This window comes from Rana temporaria, chromosome 8, assembly GCF_905171775.1.
Source record: "Rana temporaria chromosome 8, aRanTem1.1, whole genome shotgun sequence".
In the NCBI taxonomy this organism is placed as follows: domain Eukaryota; kingdom Metazoa; phylum Chordata; class Amphibia; order Anura; family Ranidae; genus Rana; species Rana temporaria.
In genome coordinates, this window is record NC_053496.1 from 103825103 (window position 1) to 103846454 (window position 21352).

At 44.9% G+C, this 21352-nt stretch overlaps 1 protein-coding gene across 4 annotated transcripts in view; it reads left to right on the top strand.

The window, feature by feature from the left end:
* The window catches only part of USP54 (ubiquitin specific peptidase 54), a 201257-nt gene extending 185540 nt beyond the window's left edge, over positions 1-15717 (top strand). For all 4 annotated transcript variants that reach the window (XM_040320457.1, XM_040320460.1, XM_040320459.1 and 1 more), the window contains one exon: positions 13838-15717. In XM_040320457.1, coding sequence (XP_040176391.1) covers positions 13838-14481 — 644 coding nt within the window. In that variant the 3' untranslated portion in view covers positions 14482-15717. The remainder of the gene's footprint in view (positions 1-13837) is intronic.
* The last annotated feature ends 5635 nt before the right edge of the window (positions 15718-21352 follow it).

Sequence of the window (21352 nt, forward strand, 5' to 3'; positions counted from 1 at the left end):
ACGGGACACAGAGCGGCATTCATTACTATATGGGTTATATGGAGTACCTTCAGGTGATGGACACTGGCAATCTCAAACAGGAAATGCCCCTCCCTATATAACCCCCTCCCATAAGAGGAGTACCTCAGTTTTTACGCCAGTGTCTTAGGTGTTGGTCATGGTTTAGCTTGCCTCCGCATCCTTGGGATTAGGTGAGCTAACCGGTTCTGTCCAAAGGCCTCAGCGCTAAAGTGGTCAGTAACCGGACCCCAAACCCTTGGGGTATAGCCCATAATGCTTTTCTTTTTAGAGAGCTGGACCCTGGGCCCAGAACTTAGAAACCTTTGGGTGCCTAATGTTTCTGTTGCCAGAGTGCTATATGGGCCCAGGACAGTGGATCCTTCATAGGAACCCAGGGCCTGAAGGTCTAGACATCCCCACGGAGATGGGGGAAGATTGGGCCTCTTGCTTGGCAAAGTCCTGCGGCATGGAGCAGGTAAGTGAGGGGAAAACTTGCGGAACTTGGTTCTTAGCAGGTTTTTTCTGGGGGGTCACAGGGGACATGCCTAAAGTTATGCGCTGCATCTGGCAAACTAGTCACATATCTTAATGATAGGATGGCTCTATGTATTTTTTCTCCATAAGAAGTGACCTCCCTTGTAGTGTTGGAAAAGCATTTGAGTAGGGCCTGTGTAATATAAAGTATATGTGTGTGTCAGAGAGCTAAACGCTGACCTCCTCGTGGTTCCAGCTGGAGCAGAGAGGCTCCCTTCCCCCCAACCCCCCCCCCCCTATCGGCGGGCGCGCGCGTTCACGTGTTATAGGCGCAATTCGCGCCGTTTAGCTGAGGGGGGAAGGGCGGGTCAGTGGTTTAAGGAAGGGGCGGCCCTTCCTTTTCGTTCCAAACAGCATTCGATACATTGGAACTGGGGAGGAAAGACCAGAGCGGCAGCACGGGGCGCCGAGGACACACAGTGGCCAAAAAGAATATTGCAGTCTTCAGAAGACTGTTTTCAAGCCTAGAAATAGGCTGTTTCTTTCCATCTCATAGTTTTTCTTGCAATACTACTCAGGGGGACAGAATGATTTTTCTTTCCTGGATTTGAAACAAAAAACAAAAAAAAAAAAAGAAAGATTGAAAAAAGATTGAAAAAAAAAAAAAAAAAAAAAAGTCATCTAGGGGAGAGGAAGCATTTTTTATCCCCCAAACAGGTGTTTGGGCAATTAACTTTTATAGTTCCAAGTACCAATAGGTAGCAGGTGTACCTCGGTATTGTACCATGGCATCCGGGTCAGAGGGTACAAGAGGTGGGGATTCCCCCAGAGAGTCTGAGGTCTCGGACAAAGCTATGCCGCTGCTTTCCCCACAGGGAGCCTTGGGGCCATCGGGATCTGGGGCTGGAGCTGGCGCGGGTCAGTCCAACCCTAAGATGGTCACGGACGAGGTATTATTCACCTCTTTAAGAGAGATGGAGAAAAGAATGGGAAAAATGATAGCCACAGCTATGCGGGGCAGTAAACGGATTAGATCTCCGTCGCCCGAGCGTGGACCCTCAGAAGAGGAGGTCCTTTCCTCAGGGGAATTGGACGATCTCTTGGACAAGGACCAAGTAGGTTCAGGGATCGAAGATCCGGATACAGAGGAGTCTGGAGCAGTCTCCCAAGGGGAGGGCTGGTGGATTCAAGCCTTAACGGACTTGGTCCATAATGCATTCAACTTGCCAGTACCAGATCTCCAGGTATCGACGGTTTCAGCTTTGGGCTCACTGAGGGCGCCTCAAAGCAACGCAGTGTTTCCGATCCACCCTCTATTAGAGGGAGTTTTGTTCCAAGATTGGAACAAGCCAGATAAAATCTTCTTACCACCTAAAAGATTCTCTGCCCTATATCCTATGGAAGATACATTTTCCAAGAAATGGGCTACTCCTGCAGTGGACGCAGCCATCTCATGTGTTAACAAGTCGTTAACATGCCCTGTAGAAAACATACAGGTATTCAAGGATCCAGTTGATAAACGCTTGGAAGCACTACTTAAGAACTCCTTCACTACGGCAGGGGCAGTAGTACAGCCAGCTGTGGCTGCGATTGGGGTTGCTCAAGCATTATCGGATCAAATTAAGCAGATGCTTAAACTTATTCCTGCCCAGCAGGCAGAAGAATTTTCCGATGTCCCTAGGGCCATATGTTTTACAGTAGACGCAATTAAGGATTCTATCCAGCAAGCGTCACGTTTATCGTTATCCCTTATCCATATGAGAAGACTCTTATGGTTAAAGAGCTGGGAGGCCGAGCCCCCATGCAAGAAGCTCCTGGTAGGGTTTCCCTTCTATGGAGGACGACTCTTCGGAGAAGACCTAGATAAATACATTCAGACCATTTCAAATGGCAAAAGTACTCTCTTGCCAACTAAGAAGAAGTTTCAGGGGCCTGCGTTTAAACGACAGTACTCCCCTGGGCAGGGGCCCTCTAATGCCAAACAGTATCGACGGCCTCCTGCGAAAGCAAACTTCGGCTTCAACAGCAAGTCTCAAGGACAGGCTGCTAGAGGCAGAAAGCAGTGGTTTCGCAAACCAGCAAAACCAGCCCCCAAGCCCTTATGAAGGGGCGCCCCCACCCACGAAGGTGGGGGGAAGGCTGCGACTCTTTTCAGAGGTTTGGGAAGCCAGCATTCCCGACGAGTGGGTACGGTCTTCCGTGGCCACGGGCTACAAATTAGATTTCCTAAAGTTTCCTCCTCCTCATTTCCAGGAGTCGAGGATTCCAAACGATCCGGAGAAAGGAGCCGCATTAATGTCGGCATTAAATCATCTACTTTCCCAGGAAGTAATAGTAGAGGTACCAGTCCTGGAACAGGGGCTAGGTTTCTACTCCAACCTATTCATCATCCCGAAGTCCAATGGAGATGTCAGGCCAATTTTGGACCTAAAGATGGTAAATGCATACCTAAAGATCCGCTCATTTCGGATGGAATCCGTGCGGTCAGCAGCTGCCACACTCCAAAAGGACGACTTCATGGCGTCCATAGACATAAAGGATGCCTACCTTCATGTTCCAATTTATCAGCCACATCAAAAATATCTACGCTTCATGGTGGCTTCGCGTCACTTCCAATTCGTGGCGCTTCCCTTCGGGTTGGCTACGGCCCCCCGGGTGTTCACGAAGGTCCTAGCTCCAATCCTAGCCAAACTAAGGATCCAAGGGGTCACGATCCTAGCATACCTGGACGACCTCCTAGTCATAGATCACTCGTCTCCCGGCTTGGAGCGAGCAGTGGCCCTCACGGTCCAATACGTCGAGAAGTTCGGCTGGGTCCTAAATCGAGAAAAGTCAGCTTTCCTGCCCACAAGGCAGTTGGAATATCTCGGCATGAGATTAGACACAGAACAACAAAGAGTGTTTCTACCTCTGAGGAAGGTCAAAGCCATCAAGGAATTAATCCTACTGGTTCTAAGCAAAAAGGAACCGACTATTCGCCTATGTATGAGGTTACTAGGCAAGATGGTGGCCACATTCGAGGCGGTACCATACGCCCAGAGTCACACTCGCATCCTGCAGGCAGCCATCCTGTCGGCATGGAGCAGAAGGCCACAGGCCTTGGATATCCCGTTGCCGCTCTCATCAAGAGTCCGACAAAGTCTGTGTTGGTGGTTAGACCCTCAGAACCTACTGAAGGGGAGATCTTTCAGCCCAGTGGCTTGGAAGATAGTGACCACAGACGCCAGCCTGACAGGCTGGGGAGCAATTTTGGATGGTTGCACTCGCCAAGGTACTTGGGCAAAGCTAGAGGAGCAGTTGCCCATCAACATCTTGGAGCTCAGAGCTGCTCGACTAGCCCTCAGGGCTTGGACGTCAAAATTGCAGGGGTTCCCGGTGAGGATTCAATCAGACAATGCCACGGCCGTGGCATACATAAATCACCAAGGGGGAACCAGGAGTCAAGCCGCTCAGAGAGAGGTGAGCTTGATTCTCCTATGGGCAGAGGCTCATGTGCCCTGCATATCGGCAATATTCATTCCCGGAGTGGACAACTTTCAGGCGGACTTCTTAAGCCGCCAGACTCTATGGCCGGGGGAATGGTCTCTGCATCCACAAATCTTTCAAGCACTCTGCCAAAAATGGGGAGTGCCGGACGTGGATGTCATGGCATCGAGACTCAACAAGAAGCTAGACAGGTTCATGTCCCGCTCAAGGGATCCGATGGCCTGCGGAACCGATGCGCTGGTTTGCCCTTGGCATCAGTTCAAACTTCTTTATGCATTTCCCCCGCTTCAGTTACTACCCCGCCTGCTGCGCAGGATCAGGGTGGAGCACATACCAGTCATCCTGGTAGCTCCAGCATGGCCCAGAAGGGCATGGTACTCACTAATCCTAAAGATGGTAGTGGGAGACCCTTGGACTCTTCCTCTACGGCCAGACCTGCTATCGCAAGGTCCGATCCTCCACCCTGCCTTACGGCATCTAAATTTGACGGCCTGGAAGCTGAATCCCTGATTCTCAGGGGTAGAGGTCTGTCTCAGAAAGTAATCTCTACCCTAATCAGAGCCAGGAAACCGGTCTCTAGGGTGATTTATCACAGGGTCTGGAAGGCCTATGTAGGCTGGTGTGAGTCCAAGCTATGGCTTCCTCGCAAATTCACCATTAATAGAGTTTTAAGTTTTCTCCAGCTAGGAGTGGATAAAGGATTGGCATTAAGCACAATCAAAGGACAGATTTCTGCTCTGTCAGTGTGGTTTCAGCGGCCGCTGGCCACCCACTCGCTGGTTAAGACCTTCCTTCAAGGGGTCTTACGTATTAAACCTCCAGTTAAATCCCCGCTTTGCCCGTGGGATTTAAACCTTGTTCTGTCAAGTTTACAGAAACAACCGTTTGAGCCGTTGGCTGAAATTCCTTTGGTTTTACTGACAAGGAAGTTAGTATTTTTGGTTGCCATAGTTTCCGCAAGAAGAGTATCGGAACTGGCGGCCTTATCCTGTAAGGAACCATATCTTATTTTTCATAAGGACAGGGTCGTTCTCCGCCCTCATCCTTCCTTCCTACCGAAGGTTATATCCAGTTTTCATTTGAACCAGGATTTGGTATTACCATCCTTCTTCCCTAAACCTACTTCCAGAAAGGAAGGGTTGCTGCATACCTTGGATATCGTCAGGGCCATGAAGGCCTATCTTAAAGCTACAAAGAAGATCCGGAAAACAGATGTGCTGTTCATATTACCGGATGGGCCCAAGAAGGGGCAGGCAGCTGCAAAGTCCACCATTTCTAGGTGGATTAAGCAATTAATCACTCGGGCCTACGGCTTGAAAGGGTTGCCTCCTCCAGTATCATTAAAGGCTCATTCTACTAGGGCCATGGGCGCCTCCTGGGCAGCACACCACCAGATCTCTATGGCTCAAGTTTGCAAGGCGGCAACCTGGTCTTCTGTCCACACGTTTACAAAATTCTACCAGTTGGACGTAAGAAGGAATTCTGATACAACCTTTGGGCAGGCAGTGCTGCAGGCTGCAGTTTGAGACCCTCGGATTCCGGGGGCTCCTCTTTTTTGAGTTAAATTTAAAATTTAAGATTATTTTTCTCAACTAAGTTGGATTTATTATGATTTGAGTATTTCTCTAAATTAAATCCTTTTGTCTTGGAGATGTTCTCCCTCCCCTCATTGTAAGCATTGCTTTGGGACATCCCATATAGTAATGAATGCCGCTCTGTGTCCCGTGATGTAACGATAAAGAAAAATAGATTTTTAATACAGCTTACCTGTAAAATCTTTTTCTTGGAGTACATCACGGGACACAGAGCTCCCACCCCTCTTTTGAGGACCATTTTGGGAGGCATACTGCTTGCTACAAAACTGAGGTACTCCTCCTATGGGAGGGGGTTATATAGGGAGGGGCATTTCCGGTTTGAGATTGCCAGTGTCCATCACCTGAAGGTACTCCATATAACCCATATAGTAATGAATGCCGCTCTGTGTCCCGTGATGTACTCCAAGAAAAAGATTTTACAGGTAAGCTGTATTAAAAATCTCTTTTTTTGTCAGCACATAAGGGGACCATTTGAATACGTCCTCCACCCCTACAAGGACAGGTTTAAGCCACTTAAATGTGATATAAGCGCCTTCTGGTCCTTCTCTGTTGGGGATTTGTGCAACAAGATAACCCCAATTCGCATGCACACTAAATAGGGGATGCCATATCATGGCGTTTAAACAAGCTTTGTTAGCAAACTTTGTGCAGATCGCCAGTGAGATAGTTCATAAGTTGCTAGGTTTACGAACTGTAAGAAAAAAACCTTTCTCTCTTGCCATGGGTAACTGTGGTTCAGAGCTTTCAGAACACCTTTTGCCGTTTTTAGGTTTTTCTTAACATGTCGCTTTTGACAGGTGGTGAGGAGGCATGTAATGCCTCCTCACCATCTGTTTTAACCCTGTAATTGCCACACTGACGCACCACAGCTGTTGGCATTGCAACATTTTCTTGAAGGAGCGATAGTTCTTGCCGCATACTGGAAGCAAAGCATCACAACCTCAGCATGTGAAAACCCCCATCTTCTGCTTTTGAAGCTTAAGGGGGTGGTCTATTGCTGATTATTTGATTGCATGATCCTGGTCATATCTGACTTTTCATACAGTAAATCAATTAAACTCTGGTAATTTTGCCATGTTTGAATTTTTAAAGCCTAACCCCACGCATAAGGTCCCTTTTTAAAAAGTTTATTTGGGCCAAGCTGGTCTAAACAAAGCTATTTACTGCACTAACAGGTGCGCTTGCTGTGCGCGCTCTATTAAGATCCAAGATCCTTTAGTGCTGCTTCCTGAACTTCCTTGATTCTCAGCAGATATTAAGGGCAGCTGAGCGATAGGCCCCTGCTGCCATCAGGTACACAAATAGGAAGAGGTGTGTATATATATATATATATATATATATATATATATATATATATATATATATATATATATATATATATATATATATATATATATATATATATACACCACAACAAAACCCTACAAGGTCTGAATCATTTCCAAATTGGTGTGGGTGCCCTCCACATATACACAGTACTACAAAAACTCTATAATGAAAAGATATTGTCTCAATCCCTCCCTACACAGTCTTAATCACTAGCTCTACTATGAAGGTTTAGGCTTATTTAAAGATTGAAAGAAGGAAGGAAAAGGCTTGCCGGAGCTGTGTTTATGTAACACATGGGTGTCCCCTTAAGACATTTCTTGCTAAGGAGACATCCGCAAGCAGGCAGACGGGGGCAATGGTCTTGAAGTTCCCAGCTACAGCAGGAAAGGGTCTTTTTAAAAGGAGGACTACACATAATCTGTACTTCCTCTATTGAAATAATATTAATGAAGGTCTAGTATCTGTAACGGAACTTCCCACATATACCGCTTCCTCCAGTCTGAATATAGATATTGGATATTATAGCCACATTTTACAACCAAGATCTAGGCTGCAAAGCTGGAACTCTTTATTTGATCGCGAATGCAGGCTTTTATACACTTGAGGAGGAGGTTCCCCCTTCTGATCATATTAACCTAGCAATACAAACTGCAACCAGAAACATAAATTAACATGGGCTAATTAACTAGTCATTTAACCAACCTAGATGACTCAAATGTCTGACCTTTTAGGTCAGACTTGATGTTTTCTAGCTCAGAAGACACAATACATATAATCATAAGTATAAACACAGAACACCTTCACACAATAGCAGACCTACTTACAATAAACACATTATGGCAGGGGGCCCCAGACAGGTGGCTTGTTGATGATATCAGCATCTGCTATATGTCCCACACTGGCAGAGACCATCATGGCCTTTTTAATAATGTCTTTTTGCATTACATGACATCTTCCCAAATGCTTGTAGCTCCCTCAAATGCCAGAGCCCATAATCGGTAGGCAAGAGTCTAGCATTCAGTCGCCTCCAAAAGCCTCTGTCCCATGTGAGTCTATCACCGTATCACTTTGAGTCCGGAAGAAGGGGGGATAGCTTTGGGCCCCTTAAACACATTGGCTGTTCTGTTGTCCTTTCCATGGTCACTCACTGACTAATCTTTGTTGGAGCCTTGGATTGTATGGTGCTTTTCTGGTGCAATTGTATATATACCAATCAGCCATAACATTAGGATGGCCCACCTAATTTTAAGTAGTTTCCCCCTTTTGCTGCCAAAACAGCCCTGACATGTCACAGCATTGATGCCACAAGACCTGCTGTGGCATCTGGCACCAAGCTGTCGTCCTTTAAGTCCTGTAAGTTGTGAAATGGGGTCTCCATGGATCGGACTTGTTCTTCCAGCACATCCCACAGATGAACGAATTGAGATCTGGAGAATTTGAAGTCAACACCTTGAACTCGCTGTGTTCTTCAAACCATTCTTGAACCATTTTTGCAGTGTGGCAGGGTGCGTTATCTTGCTGGTGTACATTGTCTGCAACAATGTTCATGAATGGCAGGACCAAGGTTTCCCAGCAGACCATTGTACAAAGCATCGTCCACTGCTTCTGCTGGCTTTTCTTCTTTCCATATTGCATCCTGATGGCATCTCTTCCACAGGGAAGGGATGCACGTGCACCTGCCTGTCCACATGATGAAGACGAAAACATGAATCAGACCAGGGTACCTTCTTTCATTGCTTTGTGGGCACTTTTGGCTGTGAATACAGGTCAGCGTGGGTACTCTTACCAGTCTGCGCCCAAGTAGCCCAATACACAACAAACTGAGGTGCACATTTTTCTGCTTTCAGAGCCTCAACTTAATGGATAATGTTTACTTCCTGCCTAATATATCCCACTGAATTTCAGATGCCATTATAATGAGAAAAATACATTTATAAATTCTTTTGTTCTGAACAGACAGTAATATTTGGTATATCTGTAATGCTGTTAAAAGAGGTTTTTGAAATGACAACATTCTGTGCCAAATGTCCGTATGCCGCATAGAACAAAACACCACTTAGGGTTGGCTATCTTAACTGTCATGTATGTAACGAAAACTGCAGCAACCTAATATAACTCTGTATTAAAACCAAATAAACATAAAATGAATCTGTGATTTGTTAAATTGATGCTACATTCTTAAAAATATATAATAATGTGACCATTAAAGCATGCTGTTTTCTTAATGTCTGTACGAAAAACATCAAAACTGTTACTCCATACTATCTGTAGAGTATTACTCTTGAACTTAAAGTGGTTGTAAACCTCAGTCATAAAATCTGAACAAAGCACATATATCTGTAGTGTTTACTTATCTCTCTCCAAAGCTCTAAGGCAATGCATAAACGGTGCAAATTTACACAATTACCCCATCAACGCAGAAAGTGTTGACTGGGGAATCCCTCCTGCCGAGCAATTGTTTTCTGTTGGTGCGGGCCGGGGAAGCCATCCCCACTAGGAGAAGACAGTGATTATCGGAAGCAAATCCGGCAAGCTGGTTGTACCAAAATTGATTGATCAATCAACTTGGTAGATTCAGCCGGCCCATTAGTGATTTGAACCGTGTATGACCGGCCTAAGTGTTGTTTCTCTCTGTTGCTTCATTCCTCTGTTATTAGCATTCCCGACACATCAGATACATTTGTGACAGGGGGATGGAGCTCAGCACACAGCTTGTCTATTCAAAGCACAGCTCTGTATCCATCCTTTGCATACGTTTTCTGTGTAGAGGGGAGTGTGTGCCTTTCCTCCAATTGGCTCTCGCACACCGTAACTGCAGCTCTCCGCCCCCTCCTCTGTGTTGCTAACATATGGAGAAAGATGTTAACACTTTTCTGCCCTTTTGAAGGGTTGTATGGAAGAGAAGATTGCAGATAAACAAGTGAAACCCATGTAGGAGGATTTGTTTCATCTCTGTGTATCACGTGAGGAGGCTGTGTGTATGAGAGGGTTTCAACCACTTTAAAACAGTGTTCCACCCAAAAATGGAACTTCCGCTTTTCCAGTCCCGTGGAATTACATGTGTAATACGGGTATTTGCTCCCACTTCTGGCGATAGATTGACACAGCTTCCACAGCGATCTACGCCATGTCCGGCCCCTCCTCCACCCCCCCCCCCACTGTCTTTTGGGAGGCACACAGGTCCCAGAAAACCGTAGGGACTAGTGAGGACGCGCAGCATGACTCACGCATGCGCAGGGGGGAACTGGGCTGTGAAGCCAGGAGACTTCACTTCCTGATTCCCTTACTGAAGATAACGGTGCCTGCACCCGGGAGCCGAGGGACAGATCAGTTTCGGGTGAGGACATCATGGGCACCCTGGACAGGTAAGTGTCCAAATATTAAAAGTCAGCAGAAGCAGTAAACACACAATTTTGCAAACTGCAGAATATTACTCCATGGGATTCTGCAGAGTGTCACTTCTGTGTTCCAAATCTTCATTCATGCCATTTTTGTGCTAACATGCAATTGTGAACGAATCATTGCCAAAAAGTGCTCCTCCACGTGCCTCAATGTGCATGCTCACCAGATGTTATGACCCATTAAATTAATAAGGAGGTCTGGACGCACTATTTCCTCTCCTCCACAGCAACAACTCTGATCCACATATAAAACCTCCCCTCCTTTAGGTCCAGTCCGCCATACCAAGCACCATCAAGAGGAAAAAAATAAAAGTCTGTATATAGTTTAAAACCCTTTAATCTCTTGCACACTCCACTTTATGCACTAACATAAAATCACCATAGGACCGCTTTACTTGTTTCCAATCACTACCTGGTTTCTAAGATGGCCGTGCGCTTCACAGAGCTGAAATGATCTCACAGATGAAGCCCCTCCCAATGCCTTTTATTAGGACATCTTCAGGGGAACAGTGCCACCCAGTGCTTTATATATACTCTTTGCTTCAGGGGTCTCAAACTGGTGGCCTTCCAGCTGTTGTGAAACTACAAGTCCCATCATGCCTCTGCCTGTCGGAGTCATGTCAGCCTTGCAATGCCTCATGGGACTTGTAGTTTCGCAACAGCTGGAGAGCCACCAGTTTGAGACCCCTGCTTTTTGCTTGGTTGCAAATTACTATCATCAGATTCTATTATCTAATTTTAAATGACGCTCTACTGCTTTATCTTGTGGTTATTTTGCAAATGACAACCCACAATATAAATTACAAAAAAATAATACAAAAACTATACAAAATATTCCATAAAAATAGATAAAATAAAAGCCATAATTTTATGACCAAAAAAGAAAAAATGGGAATTACACTTTATTATAAGTTCCAGAGTATTACTCTGCATATAGTATGGACTAGTAATCTGCTGTGTTCACACAATTTAGACATTGAGGACACAGTATGGTTTAAAGGTCACTTTATTATATATTTTTAGGAATGAAGTATCAATTTAACAAATCACAGGTTCTTTTATAAACTCAATTGATTTTAACACCTGGTTTCATAAAAGGTTTTAGGGTATATCGCTGCACCTTTTCTTTGGTTACATTGTATTTGTGTACCAGCCAATTCCACAAACTTGTGTTCAGCTGCTGATCATACAATTGATTTTTCCCTGTGCAGAGACAAAAATAATTTAACGCTGTCTCTGCAGTCATACCTGGAGTTGTTTCCCCACAACCACCAATCGTACTTTTAGGACAAGTATTAGTGCATGGTTGGTAAGTCCCAAGACCGTGACAGAGGCTTCACATAACTTATAGCAGAGAACTAAAGCAGGTTCCTCTCCTCTGACATACTTTACTGACTAACACTAAGCATCATAAGTGGGCAAAACATGTTTGAGGAGAGGAACCTGGCAGAGTTGTGTTTGCCAATTGTAGGGCGACCCAGGTTAAAGTTGATGTAAACCCGATTCATGAAATTTGAGCTGGGCACATATAGCTGCAGTTTTCTGATCTCTCTTCAAAGCACTATGTCCATATATGTCTCCTACCCTATTCTTCTGTTGTCAGAAGTTATCAAGCTAATAACATTATAATAAGTTTTCCATCACATATGATAAAAGCAGCCAGTTTTGTGTTGGGGAGGATTCTATAAACAGACTAGCAGAGTGCTGAACTATTCAGTGGACAGTTCTGAAAGTCTCTACCTATGAGGAAAGGGGGTGTGTGCCTTTCCTCCAATTGGCAGTCTTGGCTGTATGCCCAGGCTTTACTGCAGTGCTAACCAGGAAGAGAAAATCTAACACCATCTGAACTTTCTAAAGAATATATAAAGCTGAAAACCACAGATATACATGTAAAGCTTATGTAGGGAAATTTGTTTCATTCCTGTGTATCAATAACCTGAAGCTGTTCACTTCATCCACTTTAAGGTACAGACAGTATCATTAAACATTAAAAAGAAATGACAAGCTTAGGATTTTGTGTGTCTTGAAAAACATAAACTGGCTGCCTATATTATATTTTTCCTCTCTGCTTTAGCTCTGTATTAATTATTGTTCAATATAGTTGCAGAGGCTTTTTTAATTTGCTAGCAGCTTGATAGGGAATTTATGGGGACAGATACAGTATATGACAGCTGCCACTGCTAACTTTTGGGGTCTCATTCTAATCTGGAGTTCACTAACTTGTCAGCCACTGACCATGAGCAAGCATGCAACCAGAAAATGCTAAAAATGTTCCTGTCCTTCGGGCTTGTTCTTGGTCACTGATTTAACTGGCAGTCAGGCCAAGATTAGAATGACTACCTCGAAAGGACTGTAAGCAATAACAACTTCCGTATGTATATGCACATTGTTTTTTCTTTAAATGTCTTTCAACCGAAAATGAGTATTCCAGTATGTGTAGTTGAAGGCAAATTTAATCACATTTTGGCTCCATAAATAGTTACAGAACGCCAGAGACAAACATATGTGCCTTAGCATTGGCCTTCTGTGAAACTGCACAGTAATATGATTGGAAGAGGGCAGCATTTCAAATTGCTGTTTATGTAACACACATCATTTTAGAGTGGGAAGGGCAGAGCGATCTCCTGATTCTTCGGTGTCCAGTCAAAGACTGAGGCAGATTGTGGACCAGGCTTGAACTGCTCCTACAGTGCAGTCAGCAGAGAGGTGTCAGGCAGTACAGTTGTGCTGTCTAGCTGAACAGGAATACAAAAACCTATAAAACCACTCAAATAAATGTGCATTTTGTAGGTTGCCTGAAGATCAGCTTTAACAGTCTGAACAGTTTTTACAGCAAATGATGAATTACTGTATTTTCGCTTTGTAAGACGCACCTGACAATAAGACGCACCTAGGTTTTAGAGGTGGAAAACAAGAAAAAAATATATTCTGAACCAATAGGTGTACTAAAATATTTACCAATGCCCATAAAATGCAGCCTGACCTGTGCCAAAGAAATGCAGTCTTACCTGTGCCAAAGAAATGCAGCCTTACTTGATGTCATCACATCCATCTGACAGAAGACAGAGCGACCGCACTCTATTCGGTCTTCTGCCTGTCAGGCCCAGCCGGGAGATGGTCCAGTACTCGCAGGGGCTTGGGATGTCTGTCCTCTGCTCTCCTGACTCTCTTCCGGTACTAATGTGGCGGGGGGGCGGTGCCTGGTCAATATTTGCTCCATATGACGCAGAGACATTTTCCCCCATATTTTTGGGCAGAAAAAGTACATCTTATGGAGCGAAAAATACGGCATCTAATTTAATTAAATAAGCTTGAATCCTGATTATTTTTTTTGCCCTTCTAGATGTAAGTAATGAATGTTCAGTATTGGAGCATTGTCTAAGAACGGTATTTGCATGCATATAAACCCCCTTTTTTAATACAGTTTTAAGGTCACATGCTCTACATGTAATACATATAATAACCTTCAATAGTTTAAATGGTAGTAAATGGGTCTTTGTACTGAATTCATTCTAATTCCTGATTTGTTTTTCCCCTTTTTAAACTATTAAGGAGACCCAAATGTCCAAAACATTTTGGCTATGCCTGACAGGAGTGAAAATATCCGAGGTAACGAATGCTCAGATGCGGCATTGAGCTATGCAACTCTTCCTAGGGCTCCGAAGACCACTCCTAGCTTATTCTCGACATTGCAAAGGTCTTCGCCTGACTCATGGCAGCAGCTCAGAGCCACTGAACAGGGTGTTCACAGCTACCACCAGTGGTCAGGACAGCCAGTGCAGATCAACAGAACCGAACAACACACAGTAAACTCCAGCTTCTCACCATTCAGAAGCTTGCGAAACAGCCCCTTCCAGCCGACATCTGCTTATGGAGACTTTGACAGATACTCAGTACATCATAGGCCACCACCTCCAACTCTAGAGTACAACACCTTAAGAATGCCAAGAAGCTCTTCCATCGGTAGAGGAGATACTTGGGGAAGTGCTTTTTCTCCACAGCCTAGAATTCAGGGTCCAAAGAGAGTGGACATGCCACCAGAGGAAGACTGGAGACAGAAGAGTTTGGCTCCTCCAATGGGAGTTAGGAGGCAGCATCCAGCTTACTCCCCACATCGGACATTTTCATCTGCCTCTGACATGTATGGTACAACCAGCTGGAGAGGTTCTTCTGCCTTTCAGAGGCATGGCAGGTAAATGTAATTATATAGTAGTCCAGCAAGTCTACCTTGGAAAAAAAAAAAGTTGCCAGACTTGCATCATACATCCTTGATTCAAGCCTTTGTCATTTTAAAGGATATTAGTGTGTAGAGTTATCGCCAGTTTCGTCTTGACACCTTTAAGCCTGTGGAAAGTCCCTTTGTGCTAGATTTGTGAGCAAGATTTGGAATTCCTAAGTATTACTTTAGATTGCCAAAGTGGTGCAGGAAGGCTTTGCAGTGAACAAGTATTGGAGCTAGCAGGTAAAGTCTCAGCAGTGTATGATCATCCAGCTACTTCAGGTGTGTGAATTGCTGACAAATCATTCTTCCACTTAACAGTGAGAACAATAACACATTTTCTACTTTGTCAGTATAGTGCTCACCCAGCAATAATATGATTCAAACAGAGTTAACGTGTACAGAGCGTCTATCAGACATTAAGTGCAGAAATATAGACCTTCTTTGGAAACCATTGCCTTTGCTCTTTCAGACCCTGCTTCAGTTAGCAATAGTTCTATGTTGCAGTGGTGGTAATTAGAGTAAACTAAACTGTTTGCAGTTATGTGTTGGTTCCCTTTTGGTGTCTCTGCAACCAAAGGATCTTTCCAGTAACCCATGCACTGCAGTCCTACAGGGTGTATAGTTTAATATTTGGTCCTCCCTTGACTTTACCTTAATAGCTTTTCTCTGCCAGAATGAATCTGCATCATTGCTGGCAGTAGAGAGTCTAACCTATATTCAGACCATGCATTAATGCAGTTGGTCTTCCAGTGGCACTCAATACAGTAAACCAGCATGCAGTCAATAATGGACTTGAAGTGTTAATTGAAAAGCAAACCCAGCATTAACCATGCAGATAGTTAAGCACAAATCTTGACTACTGTAAGGAAGGAGAGAGAGGAGGGGAGGGCAGTGCCATGGTTGACTTTAGAAAGACCTGCCCACCCCTTTATCCTTCCCTCTGGAAATTGTAGCAAGCTCATACCAGATGACTGTTATCACTGCATGCTTAAACCCACGGATGTTAACAGCTAGAGGAAAAATTTAATATTTTAGTGTCAAAACATTTGCTTTTGTAAGTATTTTTCAAATAAATATATAAAATAGTTCTATTAAACCACATCTGCACTGTTTTTTATTGTTTCTATAACTTGGGAAGTATATAAAATACTCTGGATTTTCTCTGAAAATGTGAACCCTGAAAAACAATAAATAAATTATTATGTCTAAATAAGTTTTTCTGTGGTAAATGGCTGTGTTTTTCATTACTTTTACATTTGCTGTCAACGCATGGGGAGGAGACGTGACTACCTCATTCAGCCCAATGGTGAGAAAATCGCTGGACTTTGAAAGCCTCTCATTATGCAAAAATATCTGATATTAAAGGAAAAAAATGTTTTTCCTGAAATGACTGTTTACAGGGTATAGAGACATGATAGTTAACTGATTCCTTTTAAAAACTATTAAAAATAGATACTAATCAATCATATAATGTGCCTCTTAGATGCAAAAACGAAACTGAAAGTAGTTTAGTCTTTGCATGTTATTTTATGCCTCTGTGCTGGACAGTGCCATAGAGAGTCATGGCTAGGAAAACGAAACTAAACTCTCCCATGACTTTTTTCATACGGAGCCAGACCAGGAAGTGTCCAGAACAGAGCAGTTTTACAGCAACATCAGAGCAAAAACGAGCAATGAGGACATGAAACCAGGACTGCAGTAAGGTAAAGGAAGCTATTTAGCTAAAAAAAAAAATCCTTTAGTGACCCTTTAAGTGTGTGTTTTTTTTTTTTTTTTTTAAACCAGTACTAACTTTTAAAGTAAACTTGTGCCCACTATTCTGAATATTTTGAAATGGCACTTTAACAAAAGCCCTCATTCACCTTTGTAGCTATAGGTGTTGTGTATCAAATATCACTATGCATTGATATACCTCCCAAGACCCTGCCTATCCAGACATTATGGTCATCTGCTGACTTGGCACCATCCACAGGCAGCTTAAAGCAATATTAAACAGAAAAGCAAATATTAAATACACGGCAGCTTACCAATTCTTTAACCGGTTCCGGACCGCCGCCTGTACATATACGTCGGCAGAATGGCACGTACAGGCACATTGGCGTACCTGTACGTCCCTGCCTAGACGCCGGTCGGGGGTCCGATTGGACCCCCCCCCCCGGTACATGCGGCGGTTCGGTAGGCTCCAGAAGCGATCCGTGATGAGGGGGCGGCTGTCCGTTTTCAGCTCCCCCTCTGCGATCGCTCTGAGCCAATGACTGAACTCCCCCCTCCTCTTCCTGTGTTTAGTGTAAACACAGGAAGAGGGAAGTGTGTGTTCTCTCCTCGTGGTGGTCATATCGACCACCGATGCGGAGAGAAGACATCACAATCGTAAGTTGCACCTAACAGCACACTGACACCTGTACATTAGGCACATTTAACCCCCTTTTAACCCCTTCAGTCACCGCCGATCGCCCCCCCCCCAGTCTCCTGTAACATTGACACTGATTGCAGGGATCATTTATTTTCTGATTTCTGCATTTAGTGTCAGTGTTACAGAAAAAAGTGTCAGGGCAGTTAGTTTTAGCCCCCTTTAAGTCCAGGGTAGCCCCCTACCCCCCCCCATAAAGGTTTAACCCCTTGATCACCGCCCTAGTTAACCCTTTCACCCCCTATTGCCAGTGTCACTAAGCGATCGATTTTCTGATCGCTGTATTAGTGTCACTGTTGCCGCTAGGCAGTTAGTTTTTTTTGAGGTTCGCCGCCAGGTTCTATAGCGTTAGGTACCCCCAATAAATAAAGTTTTTAACCCCTGATTGCCCCCTAGTTAACCCTTTCACCCCCTATTGCCAGTGTCACTAAGCGATCGATTTTCTGATCGCTGTATTAGTGTCACTGTTGCCGCTAGGCAGTTAGCTTTTTTTGAGGTTCCCCACCAAGTTCTATAGCGTTAGGTACCTCCAATAAATAAAGTTTTTAACCCCTGATTGCCCCCTAGTTAACCCTTTCACCCCCTATTGCCAGTGTCACTAAGCGATCGATTTTCTGATCGCTGTATTAGTGTCACTGTTGCCCTTAGGCAGTTAGCTTTTTTTGAGGTTCCCCGCCAAGTTCTATAGCGTTAGGTACCCCCATAAATAAAGTTTTTAACCCCTGATTGCCCCCTAGTTAACCCTTTCACCAGTGATCACCGTATAAGTGTTACGGTTGACGCTGGTTAGTTAGTTTGCTGTTTATAGCATCAGGGCACCCGCCGTATATAACCCAATAAAGGTTTAACCCCCTGATCACCCGGCGGGTGATATAAATTAAATTTTAGCGTCAGTCAGGGTCTGCGTCGCCCCAGGCAGTGTTAGGTTAGTGCCAGTACCGCTTACACCCACAAAGCATACACCCCCCTTAGTGGTATAGTATCTGAACGGATCGATACCTGATCTGATCAGATCTATACTAGCGTACCCAGCAGTTTAGGGTACCCAAAAACGCATTGTTAGCGGAATCAGCCCAGATACCCGCTAGCACCTGCGTTTTCCCCCTCTGCCCAACCCACCCAAGTGCAGTATCGATCGATCACTGTCACTTCAAAAACACAACACACAACTGCAGCGTTCGTAGAGACAGGCCTGATCCCTGCGATCGCTAACAGTTTTTTTTGGAAGCGTTTTCTACATTTTCCTTTCTATAGTCAGGTGCTTTTTTTACCTGTGAATCATCACCAGTGTACCACTAAATTTAAAACCCAAAATGGCAAAGCGAATGTACAGTGGTGAAGAGGCCGTCAGGATTCTGTGCATGTCAGATAGTGAAGAAGAGGAGGTCACGTATCTGACAGAATCTGGCTCAGAATACGATCCTGTTTACGACAGCGGCTCCATGTCAGATAGCTCGGACGACGGAGTGGTGGTCCCTGCTAAGGCCAGGCGTACCCGACCCCGTTCTGATGTTGTTGAGCAGCAAGAACCGCAGGACCCTTGTATGGAGCAGAGAGCCAGTACTAGCGCCGCCATTCCTTCTGGTGGATTGGCAAGCACCAGCGGCCTAGTACACCCTGGTCGTTCATCCAGCACTGCAGTATCACGTGGTGACGTAGCGAGTCCCATAAGTGCAGTTCAAGCTGGCGATGTGGCAAGCACAAGTAGTGTCCCGCTGCCACCAAGAAGAAGACAGAGACAGGCCCGTCGTGCCCATAGTGCCCTTCCTGCAGAATTCGCCTATCCTGATTGGGTCCCCACCACTTCTGCAGCACCCGTACTTCCCCCATTCACTGGCCAACCCGGTATTCAGGTGGATACAGCGAATTTTATGGCACTTGATTTTTATTCGCTGTTTTTCACGGAAGATCTCTTTAGATCTATTGTGGACCAGAGTAATTTATATGCTGGTACCTACATCGCCGCTAACCCCCAGTCTCTCCTTGCCAAAGAATGGAAACCTCTTGAGGTTTCCGAATTTAAAACCTTTCTGGGCCTTACCCTCAACATGGGCATACACCAATTTCCGGAGTTGCGGATGTATTGGTCCACACATCCCATCGACCATATGCCCGTGTTCTCTGCTCACATGGCCAGGAAACGATACGAGGCGATCCTGCGGTTTCTGCATTTCAGTGACAATGCACTTTGTCGTCCACGTGGAGACCCTGAATTTGACCGGCTCTACAAAATTCGGCCCCTCATAAATCATTTCAACGAACGTTTTGCAGCCTTGTTTAATCCCCAGCAGGTTGTTTGCGTTGACGAGTCCCTGATTAAATTTTCTGGCCGCTTGTCTTTCAAGCAGTACCTTCCCAACAAGCGTGCCAGATACGGGGTCAAGCTCTATAAGCTCTGTGACAGGGCAACAGGCTACACATGGAGCTTTAGGGTTTATGAGGGCAAAGATAGTGAGGTAGAGCCGGAAGGATGCCCAGATTACATGGGGAGCGCTGGCAAGATCGTGTGGGACTTGGTGTCACCCTTATTCGGAAAGGGGTACCACTTATACGTGGACAATTATTACAGCAGCGTGCCACTTTTTAGTCACCTGTTCGATCATCAGATTGGAGCATGTGGCACCGTGCGACCTAATCGCCGGGGCTTCCCCCAGAGGCTTGTAGATTCCCGTCTTAGCCTGGGGGCGAGAGCCTGCTTCAGAAGTAATAATTTGCTCGCTGTGAAGTGGCGGGACAATAAGAATGTTTTCGTTCTTCCCACCCTTCATGCAGACACGACTGTACAAATTCGTACGGCGACTGGTGTTGTGGAGAAACCCCTCTGTATCCACGAATATAACCAAAACATGGGAGGGGTGGACCTCAACGACCAGTTGATGGCGCCGTATCATATTGTCCGTAAGACGAGACGCTGGTACAAAAAAGTGTCTCTACATTTATTTCAATTGGCTCTACTGAATGCTCACGTCTTATACAGAGCTTCAGGACAGAATGGATCCTTTCTTGCATTCCAGAAGGAGATCATCACAGAACTCCTGTATCCAGGCGGTACTGTACCTCACCATCCCCTACCAAATGCAGTAAGCCGACTGCATGAGAGGCATTTTTCGTATGCCCTCGAGAGTACCCCTACCCAACTAGCCCCCCAAAGAAAATGTCGTGTCTGTAGAAAGCGCGGATTTAGGCGTGACACCCGTTATTTTTGTCCCCGCTGTCCTGACAATCCTGGTCTTTGTATTGGGGAATGTTTTGAACGCTTCCACACACAAGTTAATTATTAGTGTAGGGCAAAACATTACACAGGCTAAGTACACTTACACAGGGTCTCCCAAGATGCCATCGCATTTTGAGAGACCCAAACCTGGAACCGAAAAGTTGAACAGTTACAAAAAAAAGTGTTAAAAAGGAAAAAATAAAAAACAAAAAAATAGTTGTCGTTTTATTGTTCTCTCCCTCTCTATTCTCTCTCTATTGTTCTGCTCTTTTTTACTGTATTCTATTCTGCAAAGTTTTATTGTTGTTGTGTTTTTTTATGCTTGCTTTTCAGGTATGTAATTTACTTTACTGTTTTCAGGTACGCCATTCAGCTGTTGCGCGGACTTATTTATCTTGACAGCAACAGCGTTTGCTCCCACGATATATAAAGCCGCGACTCCAGTGCTGTAGGAGGTGTTTTTACCACCACAGTTAAAAAAAAGAGCATATATGCCGAAGCATGGGGGCAGCAGGGGCGGAGGAGCGATTTTGCTCCTAATGCCGCGTACATACGGTTGACATTCCTACGGAGGCTTTCCCGTGGAAAAGTCTGACCATGTGTACACGGCATAGAAAAGTCCGACCGTGTGTACGCGGCATAGAAAAGTCTGACCGTACGCGGCATAACTTTTTTGCGGGAGGATGTCCCCATGCTTCGGCATATATATATTTTAGGCACAGGTTGCGTTAAAAAATGTTTTATTTTTTACTATGTTTTTTTGATAGGTATTTGCTTTGCAGGTATGGTATGATCTTACTGTTATACTGGAATGTTACTTTGTTTTAATGTTAACCATCATTTGCTTAGCAGGTACGCCATTCAGTTGCAGTGCGGATTTATTTAGCGTGACAGCAACAGCGTTTGCTCCCACGATATATATAAAGCCGCGACTCCAATGCTGTATGAGGTGATTTCACCACCACAGTTCAAAAAAGAGCATATATGCCGAAGCATAGGGGCATTAGGGGCGGAGGAGCGATTTTGCTCCTAATGCCGCGTACATACGGTTGACATTCCTACGGAGGCTTTCCCGTGGAAAAGTCTGACCATGTGTACACGGCATAGAAAAGTCCGACCGTGTGTACGCGGCATAGAAAAGTCCGACCGTACGCGGCATAACTTTTTTGCGGGAGGATGCCCCCATGCTTCGGCATATATAAATGGTGCATGTATGCCCAT